The 23,426-nt window shown below is 39.6% G+C and overlaps 4 protein-coding genes and 1 long non-coding RNA gene across 10 annotated transcripts in view; 2 read left to right on the top strand and 3 right to left on the bottom strand.

Annotated features, from left to right (window-relative positions):
- The first annotated feature begins 547 nt into the window (after positions 1-547).
- LOC122076554 lies at positions 548-4,569 on the top strand. Its single transcript, XR_006139513.1, has 2 exons — positions 548-3,797; positions 4,250-4,569. It is a non-coding gene; the product is annotated as an uncharacterized LOC122076554 (long non-coding RNA).
- Positions 4,570-4,692: 123 nt separating this feature from the next.
- LOC122076551 (glycosyltransferase family 92 protein RCOM_0530710-like) lies at positions 4,693-7,088 on the bottom strand. The gene has a single exon (XM_042641909.1). The coding sequence runs from the start codon at positions 6,788-6,790 to the stop codon at positions 4,895-4,897; it is 1,896 nt and encodes a 631-aa protein (XP_042497843.1). The 5' UTR covers positions 6,791-7,088; the 3' UTR covers positions 4,693-4,894.
- A 1,005-nt stretch (positions 7,089-8,093) lies between these two features.
- Positions 8,094-11,061, bottom strand: LOC122076553 (type I inositol polyphosphate 5-phosphatase 4-like). Its single transcript, XM_042641910.1, has 6 exons — positions 10,744-11,061; positions 10,563-10,665; positions 10,343-10,453; positions 9,813-10,265; positions 8,793-9,101; positions 8,094-8,692 (listed from the first exon to the last, which is right to left on the bottom strand). The coding sequence occupies exons 1-6, from the start codon at positions 10,877-10,879 to the stop codon at positions 8,509-8,511; spliced, it is 1,296 nt and encodes a 431-aa protein (XP_042497844.1). The 5' UTR covers positions 10,880-11,061; the 3' UTR covers positions 8,094-8,508.
- A 7,738-nt stretch (positions 11,062-18,799) lies between these two features.
- LOC122076080 lies at positions 18,800-20,962 on the top strand. The gene is made up of 3 exons (XM_042641365.1): positions 18,800-19,175; positions 19,253-19,777; positions 19,893-20,962. Exons 1-3 carry the CDS (start codon positions 19,076-19,078, stop codon positions 20,858-20,860), a joined length of 1,593 nt encoding a protein of 530 aa, XP_042497299.1. The 5' UTR covers positions 18,800-19,075; the 3' UTR covers positions 20,861-20,962.
- A 1,611-nt stretch (positions 20,963-22,573) lies between these two features.
- Positions 22,574-23,426, bottom strand: part of LOC122075387 (TORTIFOLIA1-like protein 4) — a 6,997-nt gene continuing 6,144 nt past the window's right edge. For all 6 annotated transcript variants that reach the window (XM_042640382.1, XM_042640384.1, XM_042640380.1 and 3 more), the window contains one exon: positions 22,574-23,143. In XM_042640382.1, coding sequence (XP_042496316.1) covers positions 22,826-23,143 — 318 coding nt within the window. In that variant the 3' untranslated portion in view covers positions 22,574-22,825. The remainder of the gene's footprint in view (positions 23,144-23,426) is intronic.

The raw sequence follows: 23,426 nt of genomic DNA, 5'->3' as shown, positions 1-23,426 counted from the left end.
ACGTAAAGACACATTAGAAGCAAGTTGCATGTAAACCTCATAGAAGCAAGTTTCCATGCAAAAGCTTCATTAACAATACTGAGAAATCACGAAAAATATCCACAACTTCAAGTATTTAACATAAATTAATGTCTCTCAGATTTATGTAGCATATCATAAGTATGAATATCTGATCTTAGAATTAATTAGAAGCCATAAGATATGGTAAGAATAGTTGTAAATGGAAAGGTAGTAATGCTAGCCTACCTAAACCTAGTTGCAGCTGGGTTCTCTGAACGTACCTTGCATGTTGTAAGAAATTTTTTATACAATTCAAAGTCTCATCGTCTTATATGTCCAGCCTATTTGTAGGGTTTATTGAACTGGTTTAAATAGAGAAATGAATATAATTGGCTTTCAGTCCTTTAGTTTTGTGAGATTCAGAGCTCTGTTTTGCTGTTAGATGCAGTGAAGCCTTGTTGGGATTCCAAGGAACGCTTGGTGGGACTCCAAGCTAGGGTTTGGTGGGATGCCTGCCAGCCGGCCTAGCCCTGTGGATCAGGTGGGATTCCTGATTCATATCCTCTTTTCTTCTTATCTTTTCCTTCCATCTATTAAACAGGTCAAATTATCTATTTCTTCCTTGTGCATACTTTTATCTTTCATTCTTCTAATCTGGTTTGCTAATTAAACCTCAACTATTTTTAGTTGATTTTTTTCTCTGTTAACATAAAATTCTGCCTTTTGAATTCTGTTTGATATCATAGCTAATGTTCTGTTTCAGAATTCCGTCTATGCAAATCGATTCTAATTGTCCTATTCTCTGTCAACTTCTTCAAAGTTCTGTCTTTTGTACTGATTTTGCAAATCTGAGTATAGGACATTATTCTGATTTTTTATTGAATGATTTCTGTTAACTTTGTTAGTCTCAGTCGCTGGTCATTCATTAATAGTTGCTATTCTGAATCTTCTGGTACATCCAATCGAATTTGGGATTCTGGACTTCTAATCTGGAATCCTAATCACATTGGGATTCTATCATATTCCAGAATCTGCCTGTCAGATTCAGACCAAAATTAACAGGATTACCTATGCAGTCAAGGTCAGCCTTCAACCAGAGTATTCGGCCAGATCAGACTCACTGATGGTCTGGTTTTTTGACTCCTCTAAAATTCTGGTTTATTCCTACTTCCTAATCCTGCAACGCTGGAAAAACTCTTGTTTTTCTAGACCCTAGGTGGTTAGAATCCCATTATATGGTAGCTTAACCTAGAGCTTACTTTTATTGTACTCCAAGAAGATAGGGACTTTCCTACTTAGTGTAGTTACTAAATAACTACTAAGTATCACGAAATATCTTTGAGGATATCCTTTAGAGTTTCAAATATATTTATTTGAAAATATGGAAATTTCCCCATAGTTGTGAAAATTACACGAAGTCCACACCTATCCCAAAAAGAAAAAAAAAAAGAAAAAAATTACCTGAAGTCCATCAAAAGGGAAAAATTGAATCTCTATGATACTTGAAGGACAATTATGGTTGATCCTTTAATTACCTAGAGTAGAAGTCAGTTGATGTCTCTGTGGGTTGGATTGATCCTCTTTGTCTTCGTATGTTTTTTTTTTTTAATTCCTTTTTTATTAATTTCCCTGGGGTATTTGGATCTAGTTACTTCACTGAAGTATCATTTTTGTTCTCTTTAGATGTTCCCTCTTTCTCTTGCACTTGAGTGCAGACACACACACTAACCTGTTCCCAAGGAGTTCTCCTGCGCAACTTCAAACCCTAAGATTTCAATGGTGGACGATTAAAACTACTTCACTGAAAAGTCCCATGATTTAATGACTTTGTTTTGGGTAGCTAATTATGGAAGTTGACCAGACTTAAATCTTGGGTCCTGCCCGGGGTCAGTCATTCAACTAATTTATTTGTGGACTTTAAACTAAGCCAGTCATACGGTCCAAATACTTCTGTATTGTATTTGGTTTCAGATGTCAGGTGAAAATGGCTTAACCCACTGAAACATATTGATCGAGAAGTTCAGGGTATTGGGTAATATTGTTTGAACAGCTATTTCAACCAAAATATTACACAGCTTGCTTTAAATGGTTTTGGGCTATTTATCTTCAGCCAAAACTAAATGGGCTGCCTCAATTCTTCTAAACTTAATATACTCCGGTTTCTTACTTGGTTGTCCATTTTGTGATAATTTTCTCTATTGTCATATACTCATGGTAAGTCTCAACTCTTAACACATTTGCCACCTGTCTATATAAAGCCTAAAAAAAAATGGTTGAAAAGTCAACTTTGTACAATATGGTATGATGGCTAACGACATAAAGGGTAAACGTCAATAAAGAGTGAACCATAACCAAAAAAATTCTAGGAAAATTTGGTCAGAAATATTCTAAATGGTGGAATTTCATTTTTCTTTCTTGGAGCAAACTGGAAGAGGTAGTGAAGCTAGTATAAGCTTAATGTAAACGGCTGCTTGTTTGGAAATCCAGGTATTTCAGGAGGAGGTACATTCAGAGACTCCCACAGTATCCCTATGTCTGCTTTGCTCAGTTTTTAGGAATCAAAACAAACTTTAGTGCAGAATTTCTTGCATTCTTGACTGGTTTAAGTATTGCAAAGGAGAAGCATTACTCCAAGCTTTGGATTGAATGTGACACTCAAGCGGTATAACTTCAAAAGAAGTAGGCCATTTCTAGGATTTCCATGCAGCAGTGGTTATTTCTCAAAAATTACTTCCCTTTGATCACTTGGAGAATTAGTCATTGTGTTCTCTTTGCAGATCTTTTGGCTAAAAAAGGACCCACTTCTTTGGAACTTCTTTTTTGGTCTTCTCATCTAGATTTTGTTAGTCGTGATGTATCTTGAGATGTACAGAATAGGCCTAGATATTGATTTGTAACCTGATAGCTTAAAGCTGTTCCTTTGTACGACTGGGGAGTCTGCTGTTGGCTATGCCAGAGGTGGCCTCTTCTTTTACCCAAAAATAAAATAAAAAAAAAAGGGAGGTAGCCTCTTCAGTCATTTAGTTAGTCTTGGATTTTGCCAATGGCAATGCCAAAGGTGGAGGTCCAAGTATAATCTGTCTTTGTTTTGCAGTATGGATATGCCCAGACTATAATCTTGTACATCATTTTACCATTTTAATTCATTCATTTGCTGATCCATAGCCAGAAGCAGACTTTACCAGACTACTAGTGCTTGTCAAGTAATCATGATTAATGGATCTGTAGAAACGCAACCCTAAAACGATACAGAAGATAATGGAAAAACAGAACAAACAATGCACACAAATTTACGAGGTTCAGCAAGGTTGCCTACGTGCTTAGTGAGATGAGATCCTGCTTCACTATCAATGGAGAATAGGGTTATAGCGCTCGTCCCTCACACCTCTCAGTATTACTTGCATTTCAGAAAAATATTAGCAGGATTGTCGTCCTGCCTATTGAGGCACTGTACCAGTACTGTATGGATTAAACTGTGATGGAATAGAAGACATCGTACACCAACAGGATCTCCACTCATACATGTTTTATCTTTTCCTTTTTTCAACCTTTTTACTCCTTAATGTATCACCTGGTATGTCTCGCCTTCTTTTAGTAAGATAGTAGTTCTTTGGGTTTTTGGATCAATAGATCTTCTCTGATGCCTCACCCTGCAAGTTCCAAATATATTAGGTCTAATTGTGTACTCAAGTGCAATAATTTGAAGGTGGAGCTTAGAAGGTCTCTAAATCTTTTGAATCACGAGGAACCGTTTTTCTTTTATGTTGCAGTAGCCCTTTTGTGGTTATTCATTGCAGGTAATATCTGGTTTTAAGTTATGCTTGCTTTCAATGTTGACTATGAAAACTGCTGGCACCCTGCTTGGGGAGGGGGTCGGTGTGTGTGTGTGTGAAAAATATAAAGATGTTCTGTAGTATTTTTACTTTCTAGGTTAAATTGTACATCTTTAGAAGAACAATTTGGGTGGTCTGAAACTATGAGTTGAAAAGGGCAACTAGATCATTTGGATTCTTCTGGCTCTTGTGCATTGAGGTTCTCTGGCGGATGATCAGTCAAGGAATTAGGTGGCTATCAGTTCAACCAATTCAAGAGCCCAGTCCAGAAATTGTTTAATTATCAGGCAGCATGAGTTGTCATATTGTTACCTTTTCCCTATTCATTTTTTTCACCTTTTCCTGGTTTTATCCATTCATTTTTCATGTTATGGTGTTTATCCATCTGATAATGCTGCTGTTTGTTGTTGCTGTAGGGCTTTCTGACTTGAAGTTGGTTTTATATTGTTTTAATTTTTCTGCAGAAGATGGAAAAGGAAGGATCTCAAGATCAAAACCAGTGAGGAGTTTCGTCATGTAGCATCAACTCTTGGTTTTTGTTGTGTTCTCAATTTTGTGATGTAATCTGATATCTACTTTTTATTTGTTCCGACTTAGAGTCAATGAGATATGCTGGGAACGCATGGCTGTGTAGCACGTAAAATATTTTTTTACAGAGATACTGATTCATAATATTTCAGATTTAATGAGATCTGTGAAAACTGAAATATGGTTTTCAAAGATTGGTCTTTCTTCATTTAGGTACTGACTTGATTTAGGTTCCTTTGATGTTATATTCGAAGTCTTTCCTGTGGTTGGGGTATATGTTTCTTTGCCCATAGAAATTCACATAACTAGATCAGTGAATAAACCGAAAGAATTAAAGAAATTGAAAAAGATTCAATAAAATCAATCATAATGGGAAAAAATTATCTTGTGATGTCCTCCTTACTGAATTACAAAATGTAAAACCCTATAATTAACCATGGCTTCTCTGAATCCCATGTTAGGAAAAACAAAAAACAGGACAAAAGGTGAAAAGATGGGAATAAAGAATGAGTGTGATTGTACAAGTGATTCATTTACATAGACCATTCCCGAAGAGAGCTTTCCCAGGGAAGCATACCAGTTGCAGGATCAGCCAAGTTGGCCACGACGAAGTCCCTTAGGCGAGTATCCCATACTTCACAGAACTGGAGTGGCCAATTGGGTGGCTCAATTGCTTCAGTTCCAAGCCCAGGAACCCTGTCCTTGGATCCCTCATTCTGGTTCTCTTGCCAGTCAGCGACGTAGGTGGCAACCCTTCGGGAGAACTTTGCCCTGAACGATTCCCACACCTGGTACTTGTAGTGGTTTATAACAGCTGTGCTTTGGGGCAGGTTTAGGTACCTGTACCCTCTCTTTAGCCGGAAATGGTGAACTACATTGAGTAAGGTATGGTGGAGAGCAATGGGGCGCACAATGGACTTGTGCCTCTCAGGGCTATGAAGCCGGCATGTGTAGCCCACCGTCACTCCCTGTGAGGGAGGTGTTCTCAGCCCCGACGGTCCAAAGCTGTAGCAGGTTGTTCTGATCTCACCGATTACTGCTGAGGAAGAGAAATTTGCGACGAGGGATTTGAGGGAATCTCGACCTGGGTACCCCAACTTACGGATCATTCTGCGTGAAATGGGTACACGGAAGTAGAAGAACTCATCAACATCCATGAATCCCACCCAATTGCATTCGTTCTTTGCCATGAGAGTGCAGCGGGAGAAACCAGCTTCCTGGGTTTTGAGCCAAGGCCAGACGTGCCTGCTGACATTGTAGTTCTCTAGATTGAGTTCATCGATCACTTGCTTGATGTTGTCGTCGCTGTTGTTGTCATAGATGAACCAGCGCTCAACCCCGAGCCAGGCATGGTACATGATCCATTCCCGGAGGGAGGAGGCTTGGTTCCATATCATGGTGCACATACAAAGCTCATATTTCTTATGCTTGGTGGTGGCGGCGGAATTGAAGATATTTGCGACGGAAGGTAGAGGGATATAAAGGGGAGGAGTTCCAACTCGGCCCAACGCTCCCAATGAAGCTGCACCGATGGTGACTGAGATCCCGTGATCTCTAACTATTTTGTTTCGAATACTAACAGGGAGTGAGCACCGGACAACTTCCTGTGCTGCAGAAAGGGCCGCACTGGTGAAAGCATATCTAGGATGCCTCTCCCTATCCCCGTAACCGAAGTAGCAGACGAATTGGGTTGGATCCGAGGATCTGTCAGGTCGAAGATTCAATCCCTTGACGAACACCACTGCCGTGTCTCCATCAAAAGCTGCACCATATACCAGATTCTCCCACGAATTAACTGGCTGATCAATTCCAATTCCTAACATCGCAGCTTCTTCTTCTTCTCCTCTGTTATGCTGCTTTCTAATTCGAAGCCTCTCGAGAAAAACCAAAGCGGAATAATTAGCAGGTGGAGTGGGACATCGAGCAATTGATCTGGAACCATCGAATTCGTCCACAGAGAGAATGGGAAGTGAGATGCGGCGGCTCTCCTCCACTACCTCATTCGAATTGTTACTGTTACTGATTTTATTGTATACACAATACAATTTTCTGCCCAGGTGAAGACGCTGCAGAGATTTCTTGTTGGAGTTGGAGAGAAACAGTAACACATGGTCCCGGAACAAGACCCGATCCTCAACCTTCAAAGGCAAAAACCCATCATCATCATCAACATCACAGGTAGTATGTAGGAGGATAGAATTCGTGGCTGTAGATGATGAAGCTGACAGTAAAGGCAAGCGGGAGACGATGAGAACAGGGCGGAAGGCTGATGAGCCAATGGTGGAGAAGCCGTCGAAGAGGAGAAAGACGAAGCAACAGAAGCAGAGAATGAGCGGCCAGACGGAGTAGTAGTGGGAGAGTAAGGAGGAGAAAGAGGGCCTGAAGAAGCGCTTTCGCTTGCGGTGCTGCTGCTTGGGAGTTGTATCCATGTTGCTGCCCAAACGTACTTACTACAGGGGAGATGATGCCATGTGACGGGTGGATCTCTGCAGATGAGGGGGTTGGGTGGGGAGGCCTGCAGAAGCTAAGAGAAGCGATGGAAGAAGAGAGGGGCACAGGCAATGATGGAAGAAGGAAAGCTTGAAAGGGAAAGGAGAAGAAACGGCTACCTTCCCTGTCCTTTGCTCAAGTGAAAAAAAAGTCCATTCACACTCTTTTAAGGCTTTAATTCTCTTTACTCACTATTGCTGGTAAGTAATTTATTCTCTTTTACACCAATAGCAATATAGCAAGAACATGGTAGATTGGGGGTAGAGCGTATCTTATTAAACCCATTAAAGAGTTACCTTCCCCAGTCCCCACTACACTACTACAGCGTCTACAGGCCCCTTCTTTTAACCTTCTCCTTTCACTTTTGCCATTAAAATAGTGTCGGTGATTGGGTGTGAGTCCAAGGGACTGTAGGAGGGGGCCACGCTGAGCTGTTGTTGCCTTGGAGGATTTGAGGGGAAGGGGGAAGAGGGAAGCAAGAAAACCAATAGAAAGAATAGGAAGATTATTAACCTAAAACGAGGGGAGAAGTGATTCTTGTGGGGAGTTGGAGGGAGCGTGGCCTTGCGATTGTATGGGACCAATGGGAGCATGAGGAAGCATTAATATGAGTGTCATTTTGCATTTCAGCCGGATAAGGTTGTGCTCAACGTGTATGGAATTGATTTTCATCACCGTCTGAAGCTTATTGATTTGGCCTGGTAGCTCCTTTCATGTTTCTGTTTTCTCCATTCAACCAAAAATTGATTACATTATGGGTGGTTGTTGGAAACGGGGAAAGTTGGTGTAGTTATTTTACTTAATATACACTACTACTAATACTACTTCACAATTAGTAGCAATTATAATAACCAACTCATTTCTTACCTCTGCCAGAAACAAGTAAAAGTAGACAAAACATGAATACAATTTAGGGTGAGCGATGATGACCTAATATAAAATAAGATTTCATGTGAAGAGTAGAGCGAGGTCATCCCAAGCGTCCGATACATACTGAGCCGCGTGCCCTAGGTGCTGGAGAGGATCTCAATCCCACAAAAAGTGTGCAAGTAAGAATCTTTCCCATTTTAAATTTCAGCAAAACCAATCAACCTAGGTTCTGTCCTTTGTTACAGAATCTAATCCAATTAAACCCAACTGTTTTATTTATGTGGGAATCTGAGGGTTTCTCCATCCGAATCTTTCAAGAGGGTTATTTTAGACAATTCACAGTTCATGATGAATATAAAAAAAATAAAAAAATTTGCAAAAGTGGTCCACATACTGGCATTGTAAGAATCTTTCACCTCTATTTTATCACCCCACAAATGATGGAAGGAAGAATGACCCCTCTGTACGGGTACGTTATTGGGCGCAACAAGAAAGGGGGCCCAACATAACTGTTGACCAAGTATTATCATTTGTGGGCTAATGACCCCAAATTAAGTTATACAACAAGGTTGAATAAGGGAGTTTGGATAGTCTCAGGAAGGCAAGTAGTAAGAAACTAAATCCTTCTTATATCATATAGTTGTATCAGTGAGCTTCACAATCATCAAATCCATAAAGCAGCATTCCTTACCTTCTTCTTTGATCTGGGTTAGTGTAAGTAAATGGCCGGCGATGATGCGAATGCCGTTGCCTTTACAGCTTTCGTTTCAGGTTGCCGATGATTCACTCACCCCATCAACGATAGTGTGCGTGTGGGGGGGGGGGGTTTGGTGTCTGCTTCAAGTGTGTTGAGAAATTCAATGTGAGTGGAGAAGAGGGCAGAAACGGGGCTGTGATCGGAGAATTTACTCTCAGTCCGGAGATAAGAGAGCTGCTTCACATCTTTGCCGTGCCAAAGTATCCTATCGCACCTGTCCATCCATTATAATTTAGCTTATTAAATTCTTACCCATACAATGACTGGATGCTAATCCATACATTATGAAAACATTACATTAATATCATACATACCATGCAGGAGTGCGTTGCTTCTCTGGTGGCAGCGGTGGATATGGCTGTGAACGGCATGATTTGGTGGTGGACCGGGGAGGGAAGCCATCGGCAGAGATGGAGGAGGAATACTTAGTAAGCAGCTTGTAGGTGGGGGCGAAGTCAATGTGGCCTTCTCTCCAGCCTTGGAAGACGCCACCATAAGCCTGTTCCATCCGAAGCTGGTCGAACTCTTGTAGAGCTCTCCACTCTCCTTTCCTTATGAGTTGCTTGGCCACACTACCTTCCATGTTCAATCTATAGTTCAGATCCCCAAACCAGAATATCCTACTGCATATGGCTCACCACCAAGTTAGTCAATTCTTAGAGCTATCCTTAGACATTTGTTCTTGTAATATTTACTTAGTCTATGGTTAATTTCATACTTTTGAGGTTAAAAACACAAGGGGGTAGCACAGTTGATGAGCAACGAACTTGGTACGAGTCCGAGGGTGTTTAATGCTCTTCACTGCTTTCAGTGAAAGTTGAATGACCTAGTTCATGCTGTTGTGGGGTCAATATGGGCCCGCGGGACTAGTCAGGCCGAAGGCCTGGATACCCATCGTTAGAAAAAAAAAATATACTCCATTTGTGGGAGAATCCAATCGCATTAATTGACTTTAAATATCACAGGTGAGGATGCCACAACTTTTTCTTCTTTGTTTTTTTCTATTTTGGCTGGGGGTGGGACTGTGGGAGTGGTGGTCCGGGTGGATCAGGTCTACTATCTTGTAATAACTTGCGTCTCTCTCATCCAACAAACAATTGTAGCAATAGCCATTAATCAGCAAAACTAACACTACCCATAACAAAATCGTGCATAAAAATCTTTTGGTGAGAAAGCAAGTGGCAATGAAGATCTAACGACTAGAGTGCATACCAAGGTCCTCCCAATCATTAGATCCTCACTGTCATTCGTCGCTCACTACCAAAGATTTGAACCCGAAAATCACAGTGGCCCACCATACCAAAGTAATTAGAGAGTAGAGAATTAGGACTTACTCGTGTCCTAAGATGCTGAGGGGACGAGGATTATAATGGGCATCATCGTGAGATACCCTTGGGAGAGGGAAAGAAGTCCGCCTAAAGATCTCCAAAACTTGATGATTCCTTCGCATCTCATCCCCTCTTTTCTCTCCAGAGGCCAAGTGTGCTGCAACAAAGCAAAAACTAGTCCCCTCCATGGAGAAGCTCACAGCCACTGATCCCTTATTCCCCAACCAACCCATTATCCCACAAGCCACTGTGCACACTATAACGTCGGAGATCTGATACTTCCTCCTCAACTCCTCCTTCACCCAAACACTTACAAAGATACCCACCATCTTCTTGCTGCCCATCACCTTGTATTTTCTATTCAAGGTTCTCCCTATGAGAGAGTTCCATTTTGTTGCTACAGTTGCATCTTCTGCTCCTAGTACAGTACGCGCTTTCAAGGGCACTATCTCTTGAAACCTACAATCTCTTACTAACAAATGATATCAGAGCGAATGTTGTGATAAAATAGAGTGTGAGAAATCACCTATACGTACCCAATAACATAAATGTCTGGGGCCTCCTTTAGGTTCAACCAATCGTCCAGGTCTACAACCAAGCTCTCCCCTGGAGACCTTCCAGCAACATTCCATGTTCCCACAAATACTCTGCCCATTGGAAGTCAAAAAAAAAAAAAAAAAAGAAAGGTAAAAAGGTTGTATCTACAGTTATTGTCTTCTTCGCGGAGAATTTAATAAGACAAAAACAAAATCTAACCTGAACTCATTGGTACGAATACATGAACTTATATCCATTGACCTGGCAAAACTATCATCACTTGAAGAAACCATATCTCTGTTGTCCTGATCACCACCATCATCTGCAAATATCCCAAATTTGGAAAGGTAAGAGGAAGAAAGGGAAAAGAATTTACTCAATTGCAAATTCAGACTTGGACCTAAAACTACACTCAGATGAGTTTGAGATGGTTCTGCTACTCTTTTCTTCATCATCTTCTTCTTCATCCATTTGAGCCACCTATGGAACCTTGGAAGCCCGGCGGCTCGCGCACCCTCGTACTCGCAGTACTCCATGAGTTTCAATGGTTACCCTCGATCAATGTCTTTACTCCTTCGATTGCTTATGCAGTGTGATCATCTTGGCTCGTGCTTGCATATAAGTCTTAGCATAGATAGTTTATAAGGTGAAGCTTTCATTCTCTCTCTCACTTCCAAGGCTTTTAATTTTGATTATTAATACTGGTTTCAGTTTTCCAAAACAAGAGTGAAAATGAAACCTAGCCAAACAGTTTATATCCTCACAAGCTTTTATATCAATTGGAGTTCATGGATAGGGTCTTGGATGGTTTAAGATTTAAATGGAGGAGAGAGGGGACCATGAAGAGAAAATAATAATTGGTTAGGTTGGTTAGGTGGTGCAATCACATATAACTTGTGCTATAGTTTCCACGTGCCGTCCCCATGAATCTTACACACCCCCACCAAGATCCCTAGCCAGTTTTCTTTGGTAACAGATCTCTATCAAATAATATACATATCCTAAGGACCATAAACCGTACGAAAGAAGAGTTTATAAATAAAGGGTAAATGATGGGTATATTGCTTTGCGCTTCTCTCTTCAAATACACTCTTTCCTCTTGACATGTAAATTTCTAAATGCACAAATTGCTTTTAATAAAAGATATTATCTCACGGAAAAAAGTTGGTTGCTACCGGAGTTGCAACCCCTGTTGGCAACCAAAGAAACGGAATTATTCACTTTCCCCTAGGGCTCACATATATCCTCCTAGGTTATAATATTTTTCAAAATACCCTTTTAGATTCTATTTCTTTAGTTGCCATAGGGATTGGAATGACTTTACTGCAATTCGGGCAACAACTAAATTTCGTTCCTATCTCACACTTGCATGTGTGAGTGATGGTTCCTATCCATAAATAAATCTCAATCCATAGAAATCTGACTTGATAAATAAAGGATGTTTCTAGGCATCACTATGCCTAGTGAAGTATGACGCATGCTCCTAATTGAATGTAATTCATATGATGGAGGATTCCACATGCATCTCAACACCTAAGTGTTAGTCAACAAAAATAAAGAAGGAAAGTTGCTTTTAAAATTCTTGTTCAAAGTTCTAGTAAATTTACTTAATTGGCATAAATGGAGATGAATATAATATACAAAATGACATATCTTGTAATTTTAACTACTTCATGTACTCTTTTTTTGGCTAAGATTATTTTTGAGAAGTTTATCCAGCCTTCTATCACATGAACTAACTAACCCATGCACTATCGTATAGCAAATAATAAATCGTTACATTTTACTAAACATAGTAATAAAAAAACCCATAAATTAACCAAATTACAAGAAGATATAGTGGAAGAATGATTATAATGGTTCAATCTGCTGTTTTTCATGCATTATTATTATTAATTTTTTAAATAAACAAAAAGAAGGAACAACATCAGAAAATAGGCTCTACATCAAATAGGGAAATGGGGGATGTGATAGAGATTCTCTTTGTGAGAATCCAAAGAGCTTGTTGTTTTAAAAATTGTATACAACTTCGTCATCGTGAGACTAAAGGGAAAAAAGTGAGTTTAGCCAAAAACGCCATGATATCCAAAAAACAAGATGTTTTTCATGCACGTTGCTAATCTGAAAAATAGTACACAAAATATATTTAATTAAGGGGATTTTTTTTCTTTTTTTTTTAGAGATTAGGGTTTTAAGTCTTATTAATATGATACTTGTGTAGAATATAGATTCTGTAGCTAAGAGATATGAATAGAAAAACGAATACGAAAACCCTTCATCGCGAGGCATGATCAGTGCCACGGCTCAAATCCGGTGGTGGATGGGTATATACACAGTTGGATAGTTCCTTCCTACCAACAAGACCTCTAATGTCAAAGAAAATCAACTCCATCATATTAGATGATGATGGTCCGTTTGACTTTGTTCTTCGAATCCAATTAAATCCGCGGGAGTGGCAATGCCAACGGTCTAAGATATTAGAATGTAAAACCTATTTCAGCTATAATTGTCTAAGATATTATTCACATTGCATCTTATTTGAAATCCGTTTATAACAGACGTTATTAGAAGTAAAGTTATGTTTGCCAAGAAAAAAAAAAATTCTATTCCAACTCAATGTTATGATTCTGTTGACGTCGTATATTAGTGAACAATTATTTATATCATATTAATTTTTTATTTAATTTAATTTTCACATTTTACACCAAAATATTAGGATCATTTTTTAGAGAAATTACCCAAATTCACTAAATAATAATATTAATTATAAGATAAGTAGTTTAAAATTTGTTTTACACCCACCAAAGCTACTTATCACTTATGTGGCCTAAGAGGAAAAAAACAAAAAGAACTTCCTTACATACCCCTTGGGATAGGGGTGAAATAAGGTTGAGTTGGACTGGATTTCTTACAACCCTAACCCAACCCTAGATCCCAAAACTCAACCCAATCCTAACCCAAACCTATCAGGTTCATGCTTAGGCCCAACTTTATAGGGCTCAAGATTGGGTTGGGTTGATCCTAACTGGTCTTCTTAGTGGAATCATATCATTAAGAAAATTAATAGATTTGAAGCAAAGTGTTTTTAATTAAAACGCTAAAATGAATTCCTTCATTAAACTATATTGAACGTGATATTTCATCATTCTTTCATGGAGATTCCATGTACCCATATTTTTCCATGTGACCCTTTTTTTATTCCTCTCCATAAAAAACCAACATATTAAGACATAATCCAATCATTCACTGTTGTTAGAATTTCATCTTGATCTACAATAATGTTTAATTTCCGATATATAAGGACCAAAAAACTCAAGTACTACAACCCCCCACTTTTCCTCATTCCTTATTTCATGGTTGTAGCAATGGGTTATTCCTTTGGTTTTGTGCTATCTCTTTGGGCTATACAATTTTTATCATATTCTTGTTACACAAGAAACACAATGACAACAATAAGAAACTCTCACCATGAAATACGGTTCTCCCTTGGCTATGAGAGACACTTGCATTCTACAAAGCATAATAATAATCAGGATTAGACTCAGGGCGGGTTAGGGTCGGACTGAATTTTTTATGCCTCAACCCAGGCCCGGCCCAACCCCACACAGGGTTGGGTTGGATTGGGCTGGGTTGGCCCTCATAATCGGGTTAGACAGGATTTGGGCTCAAGACCGATTAGGGCGGGTTCAGATCGTTAACACTAAACTTACACCCCTATCTCATGGTACTTCATTCTCTCTCTATATTTTTTTTCTTGGGTAGGAACCATGCCCGTCTAGTGTTGGCAAGCCCACCATGTTCTCATCAACCCTCGCTCCATCCCCTGCTTCTCTGCCCTCCCCTTTCACCCAATCTCCACTCCGTTGTACCATCAGGTCGCCACCGCCTGCTTGCCTGCCTTCGTTTCGATTGCAGAGTCACGTAAAAACTAAATTCCAAAAGTACAAATTGCAACTACACTTGATATCCGTACAGTTTGATAACCTTTCATCTTATGATTTTATTAATTTTTAGGTTTTGGAAATCTGAATGGGTGGGCGGAAGATACCTTGATAAGTTAGATTTAACATTTAGGTTGATCCATACCCTTCCTTCCATGGCCACTCCTTTGCCACCAAACCTTAGACCATGGGGACATTAAACGGTCAAGTGGCAAGAATTCTATTTGAACTTCGGAGAAAGACTAGCCAATCGAGAATTTGAGACATCCCTTGATAATAAGCAATTACCCAAATTTTAGCAAAAAAAAAAGCAATTACCCAAATTGATCTTTCTCCCATAGTTCCACCAAGAATTAATGACTATTCATTGATAACGACTTAGTTGAAAAATACATGAGAAAAAGAAAATTTTCATTAACAAAGAAAACCTGAGATAGATAAAATTGGACCTTTGCTAGCACCTTAATCAAAACATCAACTCCTTTGGAGGCATAAAGCAAAAGTGGACCAAGTTGAGACTTCAAAAAATACTATTCTTTTGTGGAATAACTATATTAGTTTTCATTTACAACTAATTATATGTGTGAACCAATAAGCCTAACGTGTGTAGGAGAGCATCATCCACATCAATTTAGACGGAAGAGATGGGGTAGGAATGACAAGGGAGGGTAGTTGATGAGAGAACGACAGAGGGTAGGAAAGTAGGGGATGGAAGGTGGAATTCTATGGGAGAGGGAGTGAGAGCGGGACAGAGAGGGGGTGTTGCAAGTGGGTGATGCTACGACCTTCTGTAGAAAAAGGAAGATGTGGATCCAACATATGCATTTAAAATAAAATAAAAAAATGAATCAAATAAATAAATAAATAACATGAAAAAAAAATATATGGAGAGAAGATGAATTGACCTTGAATATTTTAGGAAGTTCAATTTTATTTTCTTATTTGGGTGGATGAACAAAACTTTAGGAATACGAGCATGATTTGACATTGTGCAGGAAGTATTGCTTTAATAATGACATTCTTTAAAGGTGGCACTATCAATTTTCTTTAATTTAAAATAAAAAATCCATGTTGAATAAAAATTCACTGCTTACTTATCCAGACGGAAAAACTTTGTCCCAGAACTACTGGTCTTAGAATTTTCTTTATTTGAGTGGATACATGCAATTCCATCAACTTGGGTCACTAATTTTTCCTTGTTTTTGAATTGGTATACTTTTGTACCAAAAAATAAAATAAAATAACAAACAATTCGTTTACTTAAATATTTTGGACTCATCGGATTGTTTGAATCTCCCAAACGTTAAGGAACACGAATGAACCATCCCATTAATTAAACGAGAGTACGAGACCGGGGAGCTAGCCATCGATTTTGACTTTTTTTCCTCTCTTTTTTTTTTTTTTTTTTTTNAAAAAGAACTTCCTTACATACCCCATGGGGGAGGGGTGAAATAATGTTGAGTTGGACTGGGTTTCTTACAACCCTAACCCAACCCTAGATCCCAAAACTCAACCCAATCCTAACCCAAACCTATCAAGTTCATGCTTAGGCCCAACTTTATAGGGCTCAAGGTTGGGTCGGGTTGACCCTAACTGGTCTTCTTAGTGGAATCATATCATTAAGAAAATTAATAGATTTGAAGTAAAGCGTTTTTAATTAAAATGCTAAAATGAATTCCTTCATTAAACTATATTGAACGTGATATTTCATCATTATTTCATGGAGATTCCATGTACCCCTATTTTTCCATGTGACATTTTTTTTAATCCCTTCATCAAAAACCAACATATTAAGACATAATCCAATCATTCATTGTTGTTAGAATTTCATCTTGATCTACAATAATGCTTAATTTCCGATATATAAGGACCAAAAAAACTCAAGTACTACAATCCCCCACCTTTCATCATTCCTTATTTCATGGTTGTAGCAATGGGTTATTCCTTTGGTTTTGTGCTCTCTTTTTGGGCTATACAATTTTTATCATATTCTTGTTACACAAGAAACACAATGACAACAATAAGAAACTCTCACCATTAAATATGGTTCTCCCTTGGTTAGGAGAGACACTTGCATTCTACAAAGTATAATAATAATCAGGATTAGACTCAGGGCGGGTTAGGGTCGGACTAGATTTTCTATGCCTCAACCCAGGCCCGGTCCAATCCCACACAAAGTTGGGTTGGATTGGGCTAGGTTGGCCCTCATAGTCGGGTTAGACAGGATTTGGGCTTAAGACCGATTAGGGCGGGTTCAGATCGTTAGCACTAAACTTACACCCCTATCTCATGGTACTTCATTCTCTCTCTATATTTTTTTTCTTGGGTAGGAACCATGCCCGTCTAGTGTTGGCAAGCCCACCATGTTCTCATCAACCCTCGCTCTAGGGGTGTCAATTCCTAAACCGAACCGGTAAAACCTGCCGGACCGAACCGAACCGATAACAACCCGGACCGAACCGAACGGAAGCCTTATTGGTTCGGTTCAGTTTCAAGTATTGTAACCCCAAAACCAAACCGAACCGCACCGAAAACCGGATGAACCCGAAACCAAACCGAAACCGGCTCAAAACCCGGACCGAAACCGAAACCAAACCGGTAAGAAACCGAAACACTCCAAAATTCATTAAAAAAATTAAAATTTGAATAGTTTTGTATACATTTGTATGGAAAATCGAATTCAAACTAGACCAAAAATCAAAACCAACCCGGTTACAAATCGATTTAAGAAATCGAAGTTCAACAATTCATCATTTGGTTGTTTCCTAATAGCTCCATACCGGTTTAAAAAACCGATCCAAACCGAAATGAACCTAATAAATCCAAACCGGTACCAACCCGAACCCAAACCGCACCGAAACCGACACCGGACCGAAACCGATAAATCCTTATTGGGTCGGTTTCGGTCACTTCCAAACTCACACCGAAACCGCACCGACCCGGACCGTTGACACCCCTACCTCGCTCCATCCCCTGCTTCTCTGCCCTCCCCTTTCACCCAATCTCCACTCCGTTGTACCATCAGGTCGCCACCGCCTGCTTGCCTGCCTTCGTTTCGATTGCAGAGTCACGTAAAAACTAAATTCCAAAAGTACAAATTGCAACTACACTTGATATCCGTACAGTTTGATAACCTTTCATCTTATGATTTTATTAATTTTTAGGTTTTGGAAATCTGAATGGGTGGGCGGAAGATACCTTGATAAGTTAGATTTAACATTTAGGTTGATCCATACCCTTCCTTCCATGGCCACTCCTTTGCCACCAAACCTTAGACCATGGGGACATTAAACGGTCAAGTGGCAAGAATTCTATTTGAACTTCGGAGAAAGACTAGTCAATCGAGAATTTGAGACATCCCTTGATAATAAGCAATTACCCAAATTGATCTTTCTCCCATAGTTCCACCAAGAATTAATGACTATTCATTGATAACGACTTAGTTGAAAAATACATGAGAAGAAGAAAATATTCATTAACAAAGAAAACCTGAGATAGATAAAATTGGACCTTTGCTAGCACCTTAATCAAAACATCAACTCCTTTGGAGGCATAAAGCAAAAGTGGACCAAGTTGAGACTTCAAAAAATACTATTCTTTTGTGGAATAACTATATTAGTTTTCATTTACAACTAATTATATGTGTGAACCAATAAGCCTAACGTGTGTAGGAGAGCATCATCCACATCAATTTAGACGGAAGAGATGGGGTAGGAATGACAAGGGAGGGTAGGTGGAATTCTATGGGATAGGGAGTGAGAGCGGGACAGAGAGGGGGTGTTGCAAGTGGGTGATGCTACGACCTTCTGTAGAGAAAGGAGGATGTGGATCCAACATATGCATTTAAAATAAAATAAAAAAATGAATCAAATAAATAAATAAATAACATGAAAAAAAAAATATGGAGAGAAGATGAATTGACCTTGAATATTTTAGGAAGTTCAATTTTGTTTTCTTATTTGGGTGGATGAACAAAACTTTAGAGATACGAGCATGATTTGACATTGTGCAGGAAGTATCGCTTTAATAATGACATTCTCTGAAGGTGACACTATCAATTTTCTTTAATTTAAAATAAAAAATCCATGTTGAATAAAAATTCACTGCTTACTTATCCAGACGGAAAAACTTTGTCCTAGAACTACTGGTCTTAGAATTTTCTTTATTTGAGTGGATACATGCAATTCTATCAACTTGGGTCACTAATTTTTCCTTGTTTTTGAATTGGTATACTTTTGTACCAAAAAATAAAATAAAATAACAAACAATTCGTTTACTTAAATATTTTGGACTCATCCGATTGTTTGAATCTCCCAAACGTTAAGGAACACGAATGAACCATCCCATTAATTAAATGAGAGTACGAGACCGGGGAGCTAGCCATCGATTTTGACTTTTTTTCCTCTCTTTTTTTTTTTTTTGTTGGTAAAGCTACCTCTCACGCGGCTCTTCTATGTCCCTCCGTTTTAATTTCAGACGCAGGTAACGCAGCCTTTATTGACCTTGTGAAGAGGTCCCAATCAGCTTAGCTAGTGCCCAAAGCCTGAAGCAATCAAGCAATCAAATCACAAAAAAGATAAACCATTCTGAGGATTCCTCATTTTTTCCAATTGGCAGAGTGAATAGGTGGTAGGGAAATGGGAATTCTTCGGCAAATGAATGGAGTCTCTCCAAGCAAATCACGTGAACTTGTCCCCCGATGCTTCCTTCGACTTCAATTTCAAATTCAGTCTAACCCTTGCCCACACTAATCTCCTTCATCTCTAACCATTTCCTGTTCTTGCAATCGAAATGATTAATGAACAAGACGTGGCTCATCAGATTCAATCAAACCCAATAACAATAGCACCAGAGTCTCACGACCCATCTCATCTTCTTATGCAGGATCAAGGTATCTTTACCCGATTCTTCTTTTATAACCTTCTTCTTCTGGTTTGTGTCTGTGTTCTGAAACTGTGAATTGTGAAGGGAACATGAGGAGGCGGCATTACAGAGGAGTAAGGCTGAGGCCATGGGGTAAGTGGGCAGCAGAGATACGTGACCCAAAGAGGGCAGTGCGAGTGTGGCTTGGCACATTTGATATCGCTGAGGATGCAGCCATGGCTTATGACAAGGCGGCTCTTAGGTTCAAAGGGACCAAAGCTAAGCTTAATTTCCCTGAACGAGTTCGTCGAGTTCAAGGGCGGACTGAGTTGGGCTACTTCATGGGTGCTTGGCATAGTCAACGAGTTCAATCTCCTCCTCATGAACCAGAGCCTGAAACAGAGCCAGAGATGGAGGCAAAAGTACAGGATGGAGACGCACCTGTATCGGCTGAAGAGGTAGGTGATGATGCGCAGAAAGTGGAGACACCCTTAGCATCAGATGCTGGTCACGATGCTGCTGTAAGCTTCAATCGCCCAAGAGCTGAAGAACATTCAATCGTCCAGGAAACAGAGGAGTCCACTACAGTAGTCAGTTGTCCACAACGTGGGAGAATGGATGATCTAAATGGTAGACTAGACTACTCACTCCTGTTGAATTCGACATAAATTTATAAAGAGACCTGATCTAAATGAGTTCGACATGATTGTTTAACTCATTCACTCTTGAATTCTTGATTTTGTAGATCTTCCACAGTCTCCTTCTCCTATTCTGGAATCGCCGGAAACAATGGCTGAGATAAGGTCACACATGCATCAATCTGGGTCTTCGCAATCGACGAATGACTCTGCTAATCTGATGCCGCCGACGAAGAAGCTGAGGCTTACCAATTTACCTCAAGATGCTCCTAATGAAGGTCCTGAAGGATCTCCAGAAGAGTCTGACATTCTTCAAGTGGTGCATTGGCAAAAACAAGTGGTACCTCCAGCACCCCAAGCCCCTGAAGTTGAAAGCGAGGGGACATGGGACTATACCCTGAAAAGCTTCATAGATCCCTTTGAAGGAGAGAAATTCAAGGTGATTTATCTCAATAGGGGCGTGCCTGGTTTTGTCTTCCCCTCATGTTACCAGACAGAGGCACGGCAACTAATGGACTGTTTTAAGCGAGAGCTTGGCTTATGCTCTGTGAACACCGTTACCATTCGATCAGGTCTCTTTATAAATTTATGCCGAATTCTCCATTCTATGCGAGACAAAACATATGGATCGCTATCAGAAAGGGAAGCCCGTGGCTGGGTATCATCATTGAGAGAGGGAGAAGCCATGGGAGTAGAGCTTCCTGCCCTGAGGGCATTGGTGGGAAGGGCCTGGCTGCGGTGTTTGGCAAGGGATGTGGCAGAGAAGAAGAAATCAGAGACTTTGTCTTTGTTGGCTAGAGCAGAGGCCCACAAAGAGGAGGCGCAGAGCTTCCTTAAATTGATTGGAGTAATGAAGGAGAAGGCACAATGGCATCTAGAAGAAGCTGACCGGCTTGCTGATGAAGCCTGTTTTGTCAAGTATAGGAAAATCCCACCGTACTTAGTTGATACCCTCTCCTGTTACTTAAAAGAATGGGAGGCCAGTAAGGGTCAAAGGATGATCTCTGATCTGTTCTTCGAAGCTGGGAGTTCTTCGGCACCTGGGAAATCTGCGACACATCCTGCAGCACCGTGAGTTTCTCCCCTTCTCTTCCCTTTGTATGGGGCGCCCATGGCCGCTAATTGTAAAATCCCAAAGAAATAGAAATTTTTTACCTTGTTTTGTTTCTTATTCTAATCTTTGCAACTGAGCAATCGTTATCATCTCCAAAAAATTCAAACGAACATCACTGGATATATCACACCTAGCACCACCCTCTCCGCCATCCCCTCCCCTGTCCCCTCCCTCTGCTCATGCCATCAGAGGCAGTTTCAATCCAACTCTTAAGGGCATGAACAAGTAGGAAATCTTGCTGCCCTTAACAGAGAATATAAATTAAGAGAAGTATGTACACGAGTCGATTACTCTGATAAAAAAGCAAGCAATTCAAGAGATAATAAATCCGTAAATCTTGAGAAGGATCATCCAATCAACCCCTTTGTATTACTTTTTCTCACCAAAATTCCAAAATTTGACAGTTTGAACAGCAACCAACTCTGATGTTGGTTTCCCCCTACCCAATATATCCCTGTTCTTCTCTTTAGTCCATCTTCAACTGTTCAACTTATTGCAACTTTTGATTCACCTGTTCCTGTGGCTGGACTGAACTCATCAGTGATTCTTGTCTAGCCCTCTTTCAAATTTAGAAACTTTCTATTTTCTTCACTTTCTAGTCTGGTTTTTTACTTGCCCTGCAGTTCTGGTTTTCTTGTGGAATTCCTGGTCACTAGACTCACTACTATTAGGTGATTAGAATACCATGTGGAAGTGAAGGCGAAATTCCATATACAGCGTTGCATATAATCTCATCATATGACATTTAGAATTGCGAGTCAAGCAAGTAAGAGACAATGTATATGCATATTGTGAAAAAATCGATGCTGGCATGTTTTTCTAACTTGGGTGAGATATTTGAAAATATTTGATCAAAGTTGGAACTGTGTCCTTTCTATAACAGATAGAACATGGACAAGATGTTATAAAAGCACCAAGTGTGCTCAGGTAGGATAGACTATGGCCTACAACATGGTTCTGCTGCAACTAAGACAACTTTCCTGTAATCTATGCACGCCACTGTCATGTCTCTTTCTGCTAACTGTTATCCTAAATGGTAACCCCATACTTTGTACCTACCCCAAGAAAACATACAATAACTTAAACAAGAAAAATAAACAGTTTTGGATGGTGATTTATATCAAAAGATATCTAAATTCTTATTCAATATATGCTTATCAAAATAAATATCATAATAGACAAATACATTTCCGTAACGAATCTAAATTTTTGACTATTCATTTACATCTCTAGCTTACAATGTAGAAATTCTCACCGGCCTCTCTAGTCTCTGCTATGTAGTCCAACACTTTTAATATACATTACACAATGCACATCATTGTATTATCCACTAATTGTCAACAAAAAAATCTTTTTTTCACTTTTTGAATTAATGTATAAGATTGCTATATATATATATATATATATGTCATATGAAATTAAAGAAGAAATTGATAAAATTATTTAAAACAAATATTGTTTTGATTAATTTATTTTAAGCGAAAAAGGTCATTATGCGACCCCTTATTTGTATGTCCTCTCACATTTTCTGTCGTCTCTTATCATTAACACAGGGGGAGCCCCTTTATATGGTCCGACACCTATTAAAATTGACGGTTGCTCCTTTGGCGTATATAATGGGGCAGCATAAAAATTCCTCTCCCTTATTTCAAATATAATTTGAGAAAACTCCACTAAATCTCAAAATCTTTTATTATGGTCTTGAAAATTGGATTTCTGAAATTAAAACCCATCCAAGAACCAGATCGGACTATCACCAAATGAAAACCCTCTTGGGCATTATTGGATAATAATACAATGTAGAACTTGTGCTACCACGGTTAAAAACCACTCATAACGTAGTATCTTTAAATAGTGGTAGGTCCGATTGTTGGGGTGTAGTCCCAACTCCCAATGGTATCTCTTTGTGAATATGTGCCAGTGGATTCACAATAAATCCACCTCCATCACCACCCCGGAGCCGGAATCTCTGGTTATCCTGTCTTTATCACCGATGTTCTGAATCGCAGCTACCCCAGCAGAAGATAACCTTGAGCTTGGGTACCGACCTTCCGTTCTCCAGATTCTTGAGCTCAGGAATTCCACACCAGGTAACTTACAGCACATGTTCCCTGCTAATTCAGTGCCTGATATCCTTGCTTTTGGCATGGCTAAGTCATGGGAAATCTCATCCAGTGCCAACTCTAGACCATGTACACGAGTCTCCAGTGAATGCATCCCATCCTGTGAGCTCCCAATGAATTTCTGAATTCAAGATCGGAAAAAGGAGAGTAGAGTCACCAGACAATCGCTTCCAATTAAAGAGCACTAGACTGCAACTATATTCCTAAACATTATCATAAATTCAATTATTAACCATCCCCATATTGGGTCCAGATCTGGAGGGTATGTTTTGCGACTAAATATTCACGCACACTGAAGTTTTCTGAGACAAGTTGGCAGTGGAATATGGAATTTGTAATACTATGATGACCATGGGGTGATAACATAAAAGAATTCCCTTCTTTTTTTCTTTTCTTTTTTTTTT

This window comes from Macadamia integrifolia, chromosome 4 (assembly GCF_013358625.1).
Source record: "Macadamia integrifolia cultivar HAES 741 chromosome 4, SCU_Mint_v3, whole genome shotgun sequence".
Classification (NCBI taxonomy): domain Eukaryota; kingdom Viridiplantae; phylum Streptophyta; class Magnoliopsida; order Proteales; family Proteaceae; genus Macadamia; species Macadamia integrifolia.
Note: the sequence above shows the minus strand (reverse complement) of the source record. Positions and strands in the feature narration are given on the sequence as shown.